This window comes from Taudactylus pleione, unplaced genomic scaffold (genome assembly GCF_031769625.1).
Source record: "Taudactylus pleione unplaced genomic scaffold, aTauple2 ptg000842l, whole genome shotgun sequence".
Lineage (NCBI taxonomy): Eukaryota > Metazoa > Chordata > Amphibia > Anura > Myobatrachidae > Taudactylus > Taudactylus pleione.
The window spans coordinates 6,727,180-6,740,590 of NW_028285244.1; the positions used below are offsets into that span (position 1 = coordinate 6,727,180).

Consider the following 13,411-nt stretch of genomic DNA (forward strand, 5'->3'; position numbering starts at 1 on the left):
GACACATTAATTGCCAGCTTGTTTTGTGGGGGCCCAAACGAACCAATCATTTCAGCCACAGTTGTGTGGCAGACCCTGGCGCTGAAATGATTGGTTTGTTAAAGTGTGCATGTCCTGTTCATACAACATAAGGGTGGGTGGGAGGGCCCAAGGACAATTCCATCTTGCACCTCTTTTTTTTCTTTGCATTATGTACAGTTTGGGGCCTAGTTTTTCAAACTGCCATCCTGTCTGCCACTGCAGTTTCACGCCTAGATGGGTCACGTGTTTGTGCCGCCCACTCGTGTCGCTTAGCATAGTCATCCAGCTACCTCGGTGCAACGTTTTGGACATAAAAACACTATTGTGAGGTGTGAGGTGTTCAGAATAGACTGGAAATGAGTGGAAATTAAGGTTATTGAGGTTAATAATAGCATAGGAGCAGAAAAACCTACAAATTCTGTGATTTTAGCTGTTTTTATGCTTTTTTAAAAAAAAATACAGATCCAAAACACAAAACCCAGAACCCAAAACACGGAAGGGTGGTTTTGGCAAAACCAATCCAGATCCAAAACACGAAGAAAGATCCAGATCCAAAACCAAAACACAAAACACGAAAAGTGGCCGGTGCACACCCCTAATAAAAAGCCATACTGTATATTACTGAGCTAAGTAATGTACATGACATAACTGAATTTTTAATATTTAACTAAATATATCCACCACCATGCTGTGTGTCACTTTGCAGCAGGATGCTACAGTATGTTAGAAGGGGAAGTAGTGAATCCCGACGTTGAAAGTCCTACTCGGGATTAAAGATAGCCATCGAAATACCGACACCACAAGAAAATGAAAGTATCTGTGTAGGTGCCCCACACAGCCTGCCCCCATTATAGATACACCCCTGTGTGTAGGTGCCCCACAAACCCTGCCCCCATTATAGATACGCCCCTGTGTGTAGGTGCCCCACACACCCTTCACCCATTATAGATACGCCCCTGTGTGTAGGTGCCCCACACAGCCTGCCCCCATTATAGATACGCCCCTGTGTGTAGGTGCCCCACACACCCTGCCCCCATTATAGATACGCCCCTGTGTGTAGGTGCCCCACACACCCTGCACCCATTATAGATACACCCCTGTGTGTAGGTGCCCCACACACCCTGCACCCATTATAGATACGCCCCTGTGTGTAGGTGCCCCACCACCCTTCACCCATTATAGATATGCCCCTGTGTGTAGGTGCCCCACACACCCTGCCCCCGTTATAGATACGCCCCTGTGTGTAGGTGCCCCACACACCCTGCCCCCATTATAGATAAGCCCCTGTGTGTAGGTGCCCCACACGCTGCCCCCATTATAGATACGCCCCTGTGTGTAGGTTCCCCACACGCTGCCCCCATTATAGATACGCCCCTGTGTGTAGGTGCTCCACACACCCTGCACCCATTATAGATACACCCCTGTGTCTAGGTTCCCCACACACCCTGCCCCCATTATAGATACACCCCTGTGTGTAGGTGCCCCACACACCCTGCACCCATTATAGATACGCCCCTGTGTGTAGGTGCCCCCCACACACCCTGCACCCATTATAGATATGCCCCTGTGTGTAGATGCCCCACACACCCTGACCCCATTATAGATACGCCCCTGTGTGTAGGTGCCCCACACACCCTTCACCCATTATAGATACACCCGTGTGTAGGTGCCCCCCACACACCCTGCACCCATTATAGATACGCCCCTGTGTGTAGGTGCCCCACACACCCTTCACCCATTATAGATACGCCCCTGTGTGTAGGTGCCCCACACACCCTGCCCCCATTATAGATAAGCCCCTGTGTGTAGGTGCCCCACACAGATACTTTCTTTTTCTTATGTTGGTGTTTATGGTCTCAGTGGAGTATTGGGTAGCACCTCATAGGCATCTAAAGACTGAGAAGTTTATTCCTAAAGTAGATGCAGTATTTGAGATAAGACTTTTGACATTTTGAAATACATAGTTGTACTGGTGCGGGATTATTTCTTTCTGTATAATTGAAATTCCGACACCTATCTTTAGCCCGATGCCGAAATCCCGGCAGCCGGCATCCCGAACGAAGGTAAGCAGGGACAGGTTAGCGTTAGCCACGCGCTGGGGAGGGGGGGGGTTTAGGTTAAGGTACCCCCGGGGGGAAATTAGGGTTAGACACCCCCCCAGGAGGGTTAGGCTTCGGGGAGGGTGGGTTAGGGTTAGGCACCACCTAGGGGAGGTTAGGGTTAGACACCCCTCACAGGTGGGTTAGGTATAGGGTGCAGCCAGGGGGGGGTTAGGGTTAGGCACCACTGGGGGGAGGTTAGGGTTAGGCACCACCTAGGGGAGGTTAGGGTTAGGCACCCCCCAGGAGGGTTCGGTATAGGGTGCAGCCAGAGGAGGGGTTAGGGTTAGGCACCCCGGGGGGAAGGTTAGGGTTAGGCACCACCGGGGGGGAGGTTAGGGTTAGGTTCCACTAAGGGAGGGTCAGAGTAGGGAGAGGGGAGGGTTAATATACTTACGAGCCCCTGTCCGGATGTTGAACCTTCGGGATGCCGCTGACGGGATATGAACCGGCAGCTACTCAGCCGCCGGTATTTCATATCCATTCCGTTGGAAGAGAGGTATTCTATAAACCTGCAGAGTATGACTGATAGCTCTGCAGACTTTCTATGTACTGCAGAATATTCACTGTGAGATTTGGTGGATTCATACTCAGAGGTGGGGCAGTGATGTCACAGCCAGGTCGCTGAGTGGAGGGAGGGCAGGTACTAATTATCCGGGTCCGGTGTTGTTGGAGGGGCCCGGATCCGCCGCCGCCGCCCCCTTCACCTCCCTCTTACCTGTCAGCAGCCCAGCACACGCTGCTGTGAGCTGGGCTGCAGTGGGAGACTGCTCACTGTGGGAGACTCCCCCTGTGGGGGGGAGTGATCACACTGATCACAGCACCACCCTCCCCAGTGCGCAGCGCCAATTTTCTTTTTTTTTCTAAGTGGGCATGGCCACGCCTCCCTCTATTAGGTCATGTCCACTTCCTCTGGGCCGGCCCTGTGGGTCTATTTACTAAGCCTTGGATGGAGATAAAGTATACGGAGATAAAGTTCCAACCAACCAACTCCTAACTGCCATGTAACAGGCTGTGTTTGAAAAATGACAGTTAGGAGATGATTGGTTGAGACTTTATCTCCATCCAAAGCTTATGGCACATATCCACTACACAATATAAATGAACGATAATGACATTGTTATCATTCATTAATCGTGCAGTAAATATACCTGCAACGACCAGCGAAGCGTGCTGCTGGTTGTTGTCAGCCTCTGCCATCGCCTGGACGTACTGCCCAATCTGACGATATCATTCAGGAATGAGGGAGGGTGTCTGCACTGAACAACATATTGGTCAGTGTGGGCACATTATCCACTGCACAATATAAGGAGCGATTGAACGATAATGATGTCGTTATCGTTCAATAGTCGTGTAGTGGATATGCGCAGAGCCGTAGCTAGACTTTTTGGTGCCCTGTGCCAGAAAGAGCATTGACGCCCCCCTCATTTTTCAAAGGGACATAATACACCCATAAAAGGGGAATTGCCTCATGGGGAAGGGCCAGGGAAGAGATAGGGGAGGCCAGGAGCTGCTGGGGATGAAATAAGAGGAAGTTATAAGTGAGAATGATAATAAACAGAAATTTGACAGGCCCAAACAGCGCCCCCTGACCTGTGGTGCCCTGTGCGATGGCACCGGCCGCACTACCCTAGCTACGGCCCTGGATATGCGGCTTTAGTAAATAGACTTTGGTCACAGCAACTCAAATGCCCGCTCTTTAGTCTTTGCTTTTATGTCCTAAAGATGGGATCGTGGCTTCAGCTGACTGCAGCGGGATGGAAAGTAATGTTTTTTTTTTACAGAGCTACGGTACAATATCATATAAACACAGAACAGAGTTTACATCCATGGTTCATATATGAACGTTTCAATTTCAGGGTTTAGGGGCCCATTTATCAAAGATCATTTGAGGTAAATTCCCTGAAAACACCTGTTTTCGGGGGTTTACCTCAAATACTTAGTATCCCCCAAATGTATGAAGGAGGGACCGCAGCAGGTATCGGAGATACCTGCTGCGATCCCTCCATTGCCGCCGGCAGCCGCCTCCCCCATAGGTTTCTATGGGGGATGCGATGCTGCCAAATGTATCAATATCGGGATGCGGATAGCATTAGCCGCTGTGTCCGATGGGCACTTACCGCATTTTCAGCCGGCGGAAGGATCTCCCAGATCCCTCCGCCGGCAATGGGCGCCGCTCATGTGCAGTCCGCGGGACAGCGCATGCGCAGCAGCCCGGAATGTGCTCCGGCCACATCGCAGGGACGGGCTCTTTTCGGAGCCCTTCTCTGTGCATGTGCCGGGTGATACATTGGGCCGGTATGATCGCATTTTGCAATGCGATCATGGGCGGTACTGCATGCCCTGATCGCATTGCAAAATGCGATCCTTAATAAATGGGCCCCTAAGTGTCCTTTAAAGTAGTTAGAGAAAGAGATGTTCTTCAAAGGCTGAACTGTGATAAGTGCAGGATGTGTGACCGCTACATAAGCAGGGAACAGGAATCTTTTCTCCGCATGTACTTTCTACCACTATTAACCATGTTGTAATGATAGTTAACCTTGCAATACAGTCTATTACAATGTATATGTATAGGGTTGGCAGCCCTGCACAACAATATTTCGCTGTGAGTGCTCTGCTTGGCGCAGTCTGAGATGCCAAGGATTCTCTTCCCACCTCCCACCTACCACTCACACAGGTAGTTCTAGATGTATATAGGGTGCTCTCAGTGATGTGCGGTGAGATCAGTGGCTGGGGAGGCACACGTGGAGATGAATCTGAGTGCTGGGAGCCTGTCTCACTCCCTACTCACTGTAAATCTACCCTCACTACACTAAGCTTCAGTATCCATTGATTATCCTACCTGCATCACTATGCTGCTGCTGATTGAGCTCCAATCTCTAAACACTGCAGTGCACTTCCTGGTCACATGACACATCCAAGGTGTCCATCAGTACTCAAAGCACACCCCCCATATGCAGAGGCATGCCTCTATTAGTTCTCTTTCTGTGCAGCTTACTGCCCGTGGTGTGGCCCCTCCCCCAGCTCTGCAAGCAGTGTCTGACTATACAGAAGTGAGGCTGAGCTGTTGCTGCCTTATCTCTCCTCTCCCTGCAGTCCCAGGGAGCTCCACAAAGCTGGTGAGTATTAAAATGATTACAATATACAAAGAAGATGTTTATAAGCTATAAATATCTTCTTTGTATTAGTCTAATCATTTTTATATCAAATCTCAGGAATATGACAGGGGAGTATGACATTAATATATGTATCATCACATATTCAGTTTATATGGTTTCTGTGGGTTTGGTGTCTGCGAGGATGTTTATATGGATAACATGACAGCCAGTCAGGGTGATCCCCTGCCTACCCTGACTGCTCGTCCCTGGGTGCTCTATGGGTAGAGAAGCGGCTGAAATACATATGATTATGAGTTGTCCGACTCCGTGGTTGCTTGGAGTTACGTACTGTATGATTGGCTATGAAGCATGTGCAGTACAACAAATAGTGATACTGACATGTGCGTAACACTGAATGAGCCCCTTTATCTCTCCAAGGGGAGCAGATGTGACATTCTATAGTATGTCTTGGAGAGAGGTAAAGTGGAGAAGTTGCTCAAAGGAACCAAACAGCTTCTATCTGTCATATCATAGACTATTTATACATTCTTATACTCCAACATAATGTATTTTACTCAGGGCATTCTAGTTTACTAGTTTGTTTTCCCTGCTAAGTGATGCTGAAGGGGGTTATAGACAGTGTATGACAGGGGCATAATATATATGTTATATCGCTTTTGTACCTAAATTCCTGGTCTGACCCGGAGGTTGGAACACGTGTCCAAACTGGATCAGACCCGGAATTTAGCTGGCGCCGACCCAGGATATTCCCTTGTCGGCGACGTCTACACCGGAGATGGGTCTGCAGTGACCTGGCTCTTCCGGTGTGGAAGTGGACGCTTGGAGATGACGTCATGCGGCACGCTCCAGGTCATCGCGCCGTGACCCGGATTGCGCAGTTTACACTGCAGGGTTTCACGGGTTATTCCCTTGTTAAACCCTGCAAGTTACCTGGGTTGGATTGTCGGGTCACTCCACCCGGGAATCCAACCCTCTCCCCTTTTACACCAAGGAGCTGCCCGGGTTAACCCTGCAATAACCCGGGATTTAGCTCTGGTGTAAAATGATTTTTACAGAGGTACATTGTGAGGAAAGCAGAGATGCGCACTGATACTAACGTTACATATAAAGCAGCTGTACAGATACAGTATGTCCTTATACACCTATCCTCTTTGATCAATATGGCATGAGACGAATAATGCTCCACCAAGGGTAGTGATTCCCACGGTAGAGTACTTTTTCCAGAATTTTATGTCTTAGGGGTCTAGTCACTAAGCAGTGTTAGGAGACAGAGTGAAAAGTGATAAGGTGCCAGCCAATCAGCTCCCAACTGTCATTTTTCAAACACAGCCTGTGAGTTGGCAGTTAGGAGCTGATTGCCTGGCACCTTATCACTTTTCACTCTGTCTTCTAACACTGCCTAGTAAATAGACCCCTATATTCACTACTAGTGTTCTAAGTAGCGGTCTAGTTACTAAGCAGTGTTAGGAGACAGAGTGAATAGTGATAAGTCTGTGATAAGTGCCAGCCAATCAGCTCCCAACTGTCATCTCACAGGCTGTGTTTGAAAAATTACAGTTGGGAACTGATTGGCTGGCACCTTATCACAGACTTATCACTTTTCACTCTGTCTCCTAACACTGCCCTTAGGGGTCTAGGGGTCTAGTTACTAAGCAGTGCTAGGAGACAAAGTGAAAAGTGATAAGGTGCCAGCCAATCAGCTCCCAACTGTCATTTTACAAACACAGCCTGTGAGGTGGCAGTTGGGAGCTGATTGGCTGGTACCTTATCACTTTTCACTCTGTTTCCTAACACTGCTTAGTAAATAGATCCCTAATAGTGTACTAAGGCCCTGATTCAGAGGCGCATGCTATTTACGAGCGCTCGCTCTGAATCAGGGCGGGCCGTTTTCTTTTTCGATTGGCCTCCAGACCTTTCGCACAGCTGTGGGTGACCACCCACAGAGTGTGTGGGCGGCCTGGTGATGGTCACGACCATTGGGCTTGCAACGAGACCCTTGTGGTTGGGTCTCGTCCACCGCAAGCCCCACTGGTGATGTCAGTAGGGCCGCCCACAAACGCCAGGCATTTCTTCAGGAACGCCTCTGTTTGTCCAGCCACCCCCCTGCACGCCTACAAAACACAATCGACAGCTGCCCCGTCTTGTAGTGAGTCCTGCAGCGAGTGAAAATTCATCGACTCACTTGCGAGCGCTATGTGCTCGCGAGCGGGTCTGAATCAGGCCCTAAGTACGTAGGATTAGCATTTTTTCCATCAAAGCAATTGGTATAAAGTAGCAGATTAAGCATAACGATGCATATCGCAAGTCTCTCATATAGAACCTCTGTCTTTTGCTTTATTACCCAGATTGCCTATTTTTCCTGAATTCGGCGCCTTAATTCACTAGTAATACCCTAGCACTAATAATGTACTAAGGGCCTGATTCTGAGATGTGCGCTAACCCTATGGTTAGCGCACACATCTCTGATGTTTTAGAATCTGCGCCTGTGCAGGACCCGTTCAAAACGGGTCCTGCGATCTCGCACACAATTCTCCCAAAGCCCTGCCTCATTGACAGATAGGATGTGGGGGGCGGCCTGATTTCCCAGAGATAGAGGCATGTTACCCACCCATTTTCTGGGAGTGCTGAGGCCAGGGTCTGGGTCCATGGACGCAGTCTTCCTGGCCTTGCAGCTGCCAGGACCCGACCGGACTGCGGCAAGTTGCAGCTCCCACAACCTGGCCAAAGGAGCAACTATTGCGACCATTGGTCGCAGTGGTTGCCTTGGTGATCCCAGGCTGTGATCCCGGTCACAGCGCTGGGATCGCAGATGCAGCAAGGAGTTGTCTAGATGCCTCCTGCTACATTTGCGATGGACAAAATTGCGCAGCTGCTTGTGTGTGGCTTTGCAATTTCATCTATCTCTGAATAAGATCCTCAGGCCCTGATTCAGAGCCAAACGCTCTGACAGAGCGCTCACTCTGAATCAGGGCGTCTTTTTTATTTTTACGGATCGGCCTCCTGGCCGCTCGCATTGCTGTGGGTTGCAACCCACAGCTAATGCAAGCGGCCAGGATGATGGTCGCGATGGTCAAGACCATCGTGACCATCGGGCTTGTGACGAGACCCTTGTGGTAGGGTCTCGTGGCCGAAAGCCCCAGAGAGCTTTCGGCTCCACAGAGCCGAAAGCTCTCCCACTGACATCACTTGTGATGTCAGTGGGGCCGCCCCCACACGAAACACAGAACAGAGTTTACATCCATGGTTCATATATGAACGTTTCAATTTCAGGGTTTAGTGTCCTTTAAAGTAGTTAGAGAAAGAGATGTTCTTCAAAGGCTGAACTGTGATAAGTGCAGGATGTGTGACCGCTACATAAGCAGGGAACAGGAATCTTTTCTCCGCATGTTACTTTCTACCACTATTAACCGTGTTGTAATGATAATTAACCTTGCAATACAGTCTATTACAATGTATATGTATAGGGTTGGCAGCCCTGCACAACAATATTTCACTGGGAGTGCTCTGCTTGGCGCAGTCTGAGATGCCAAGGATTCTCTTCCCACCTCCCACCTACCACTCACACAGGTAGTTCTAGATGTATATAGGGTGCTCTCAGTGATGTGCGGTGAGATCAGTGGCTGGGGAGGCACACGTGGAGATGAATCTCAGTGCTGGGAGCCTGTCTCACTCCCTACTCACTGTAAATCTACCCTCACTACACTAAGCTTCAGTATCCATTGATTATCCTACCTGCATCACTATGCTGCTGCTGATTGAGCTCCAATCTCTAAACACTGCAGTGCACTTCCTGGTCACATGACACATCCAAGGTGTCCATCAGTACTCAAAGCACACCCCCCATATGCAGAGGCATGCCTCTATTAGTTCTCTTTCTGTGCAGCTTACTGCCCGTGGTGTGGCCCCTCCCCCAGCTCTGCAAGCAGTGTCTGACTATACAGAAATGAGGCTGAGCTGTTGCTGCCTTATCTCTCCTCTCCCTGCAGTCCCAGGGAGCTCCACAAAGCTGGTGAGTATTAAAATGATTACAATATACAAAGAAGATGTTTATAAGCTATAAATATCTTCTTTGTATTAGTCTAATCATTTTTATATCAAATCTCAGGAATATTACAGGGGAGTATGGCATTAATATATGTATCATCACATATTCAGTTTATATGGTTTCTGTGGGTTTGGTGTCTGCGAGGATGTTTATATGGATAACAATACAGCCAGTCAGGGTATCCCCTGCCTACCCTGACTGCTCGTCCCTAGGTGCTCTATGGGTAGAGAAGCGGCTGAAATACATATGATTATGAGTTGTCCAACTCCGTGGTTGCTTGGAGTTACGTGCATGTGCAGTACAACAAATAGTGATACTGACATGTGCGCAACACTGAATGAGCCCCTTTATCTCTCCAAGGGGAGCAGATGTGACATTCTATAGTAAGCTTCAGGGATTTAAAAGACAGAGGCTCGGAGATACAGCACTGACGTCTGCTCTACTAAAGCCCCCCATCATTACGCTTTAGTCCAGCGGTCGCTAACTTTAATTGAGGTGTGAGCTACTTTAGAGAAATGAAACCTCCAGAAGAGCTACTAACATTGTAGAAAAAAATAAAATCTGGCTAATAACTGAACAACTGAAGGTCATTTAATGAAAATTAAAAAAATGTTTCATAGAAAATAACAATGCATTTAATTATTACAGAGATATTGTTGTAGATTGCAAATAAAATTTAAGCACAGGCACATTTCACTGTTAATTACTGGCTCCAAGGAGGTACGGGCAGTAGAAGAGCAAAAGATATAGGCAGGGCCGCTGTTTCACTTTCTGGCAGGGCTGGGTGAGAGTCACTCGCTCCGCCTTAGCGTAGATGCTGTTGGTGGAACCACGGGGAAGCACTTCAGGTGATTGCTGTAGAGGTGGCGGCAATCACCTGACGTGCTTCCCTGTGGCTCCACCAATGGCGTCGACGTCACGGGGGAGCACACATCAGAGGTCACTTCCTCCTAGATGACTCAGTAGGACTGTAGCTAGGTGAGCTACCAAAATTAAGACCGCGAGCTACAGGTTGGAGACCACTGCTTTAGTCCATCCTAGCATAAATTACCTTCAGGTTATATGGGGAGATGTATCAAGCCTTGGAGAGAGGTAAAGTGGAGAAGTTGCTCAAAGGAACCAAACAGCTTCTATCTGTCATATCATAGACTGTACTAGATAAATGATTGGTTGCTTTGGGCATCTTTTCCACTTTATCTCTCTCCAAGGCTTGATGCATCTCCCCCATAGTGAGGTGGTCATCTCTCATATTTATATATTTGTATTTGTAATCTTATAACTTCATATTGCTGCTCCTATTACCATGGCAATAAAGCTCAATGCTGTTTATATTGCATTACGTGTTATTGATCGAGCGTTTGGTAATAAGTTTTCTCCTGTGATTGCAGAGATGGTTGTTTTTCGCCTGTAAGTCCAGAATCGTGCCCACTTATCCAGGCATTCAGCTGCCCCAGCCGATCGTTCATAACACACAGCCATGTCCAGCTGAAGACTGGTCTGCAGACCCAGGACCGACACCTGTTCCTCTTTACAGACATCCTGATCATTGCAAAGTCAAAGTGAGTACAACCAATCCGTAGATATACAGTGTGACCCAGGGCTGCGGCTGGTGCACTGCGTACATGTGACGTTAATGGCGCCTAGCAAAACATTTTCAAGAGATCACTAATATCTGCAGAGTAGTAGAATAAATCATAGAAGGCTGACAGCTCTAATAACCTGGATCATCCAGTGTTTTAAACTGTATTAAAAATGATTCAATTAATCTGTTCACAATCTATGACTACAGTGCAAATACTTACACCGCACTATTTATACATTCTTATACTCCAACATAATGTATTTTACTCAGGACATTCTAGTTTACTAGTTTGTTTTCCCTGCTAAGTGATGCTGAAGGGGGTTATAGACAGTGTATGACAGGGGCATAATATATATGTTATATCGCTTTTGTACCTAAATTCCTGGTCTGACCCGGAGGTTGGAACAGGGTTCCAAACTGGATCAGACCCGGAATTTAGCTGGCGCCGACCCAGGATATTCCCTTGTCGGCGACGTTCACACCGGAGATGGGTCTGCAGTGACCTGGCTCTTCCGGTGTGGAAGTGGACGCTTGGAGATTACGTAATGCGGCACGCTCCAGGTCATCGCGCCGTGACCCGGATTGCGCAGTTTACACTGCAAGGTTTCACGGGTTATTCCCTTGTTAAACCCTGCAAGTTACCTGGGTTGGATTGTCGGGTCACTCCACCCGGGAATCCAACCCTCTCCCCTTTTACACCAAGGAGCTGCCCGGGTTAACCCTGCAGTAACCCGGGTTTTAGCTCTGGTGTAAAATGATTTTTACAGAGGTACATTGTGAGGAAAGCAGAGATGCGCACTGATACTAACGTTACATATAAAGCAGCTGTACAGATACAGTATGTCCTTATACACCTATCCTCTTTGATCAATATGGCATGAGACGAATAATGCTCCACCAAGGGTAGTGATTCCCACGGTAGAGTACTTTTTCCAGAATTTTATGTCTTAGGGGTCTAGTCACTAAGCAGTGTTAGAAGACAGAGTGAAAAGTGATAAGGTGCCAGCCAATCAGCTCCTAACTGTCATTTTTCAAACACAGCCTGTGAGTTGGCAGTTAGGAGCTGATTGGCTGACACCTTATCACTTTTCACTCTGTCTTCTAACACTGCCTAGTAAATAGACCTCTATATTCACTAATAGTGTTCTAAGAAGCGGTCTAGTTACTAAGCAGTGTTAGGAGACAGAGTGAATAGTGATAAGTCTGTGATAAGTGCCAGCCAATCAGCTCCCAACTGTCATCTCACAGGCTGTGTTTGAAAAATTACAGTTGGGAACTGATTGGCTGGCACCTTATCAGAGACTTATCACTTTTCACTCTGTCTCCTAACACTGCCCTTATGGGTCTAGGGGTCTAGTTACTAAGCAATGTTAGGAGCTCCCAACTGTCATTTTTCAAACACAGCCTGTGAGATGGCAGTTAGGAGCTGATTGGCTGGCACCTCATCATTTTTCACTCTTCACTTTTCACTTCTCCTAACACTGTTTGGTTAATAGACCCCTAGACCCCTAAGGGGTCTATTTATTAAGCAATGTTAGGAGACAGAGTGAAAAGTGATAAGGTGTCAGCCAATCAGCTCCCAACTGTCATTTTACAAACACAGCCTGTGAGGTGGCAGTTAGGAGCTGATTGGCTGGTACCTTATCACTTTTCACTCTGTTTCCTAACACTGCTTAGTAAATATATCCCTAATAGTGGACTAAGGCCCTGATTCAGAGGCGCATGCTATTTGCGAGCGCTCGCTCTGAATCAGGGCGGGACGTTTTTTTTCCCGATTGGCCTCCAGGCCTTTCGCACAGCTGTGGGTGACCACCCACAGCGTGTGCGGGCAGCCTGGTGATGGTCACGACCATCGGGCTTGCAACGAGACCCTTGTGGTTGGGTCTCGTCCACCGCAAGCCCCACTAGTGATGTCAGTAGGGCCGCCCACAAACGCCAGGCATTCCTTCAAGAACGCCTCCGTTTGTCCAGCCACCCCCCTGCACGCCTACAAAACAGGGCGAGCTGTCAATCACAATCGACAGCCGCCCCGTCTTGTAGTGAGTCCCGCAGCGAGTGAAAATTCATCGACTCACATCAGACTCGTGCTCGCGAGCGGGTCTGAATCAGGCCCTAAGTACGTATGATTAGTATTTTTTCCATCAAAGCAATTGGTATAAAGTAGCAGATTAAGCATAACGATGCATATCGCAAGTCTCTCATATAGAACCTCTGTCTTTTGCTTTACTACCCAGATTGCCTATTTTTCGGCGCCTTAATTCACTAGTAATACGCTAGCACTAATAGTGTACTAAGGGCTTGATTCTGAGATGTGCGCTAACCCTATGGTTAGCGCACACATCTCTGATGTTTTAGAATCTGCGCCTGTGCAGGACCCGTTCAAAATGGTCTCGCACACAATTCTCCCAAAGCCCTGCCTCATTGACAGACAGGATGCGGGGGGCGGCCTGATTTCCCAGAGTTAGAGGCATGTTACCCCCCCATTTTCTGGGAGTGCTGAGGCCAGGGTCTGGGTCCATGGACGCAGTCTTCCTGGCCTTGCAGC

The 13,411-nt window shown here is 48.3% G+C and overlaps 1 protein-coding gene across 2 annotated transcripts in view; it reads left to right on the forward strand.

Moving 5' to 3' along the window:
• The window catches only part of LOC148474501 (rho GTPase-activating protein 20-like), a 146,368-nt gene that overhangs the window by 54,194 nt on the left and 78,763 nt on the right, over positions 1-13,411 (forward strand). For both annotated transcript variants that reach the window (XM_088458548.1, XM_088458549.1), the window contains exon 3: positions 10,673-10,843. In XM_088458548.1, the coding sequence (XP_088314674.1) occupies positions 10,673-10,843 (171 nt within the window). The remainder of the gene's footprint in view (positions 1-10,672; positions 10,844-13,411) is intronic.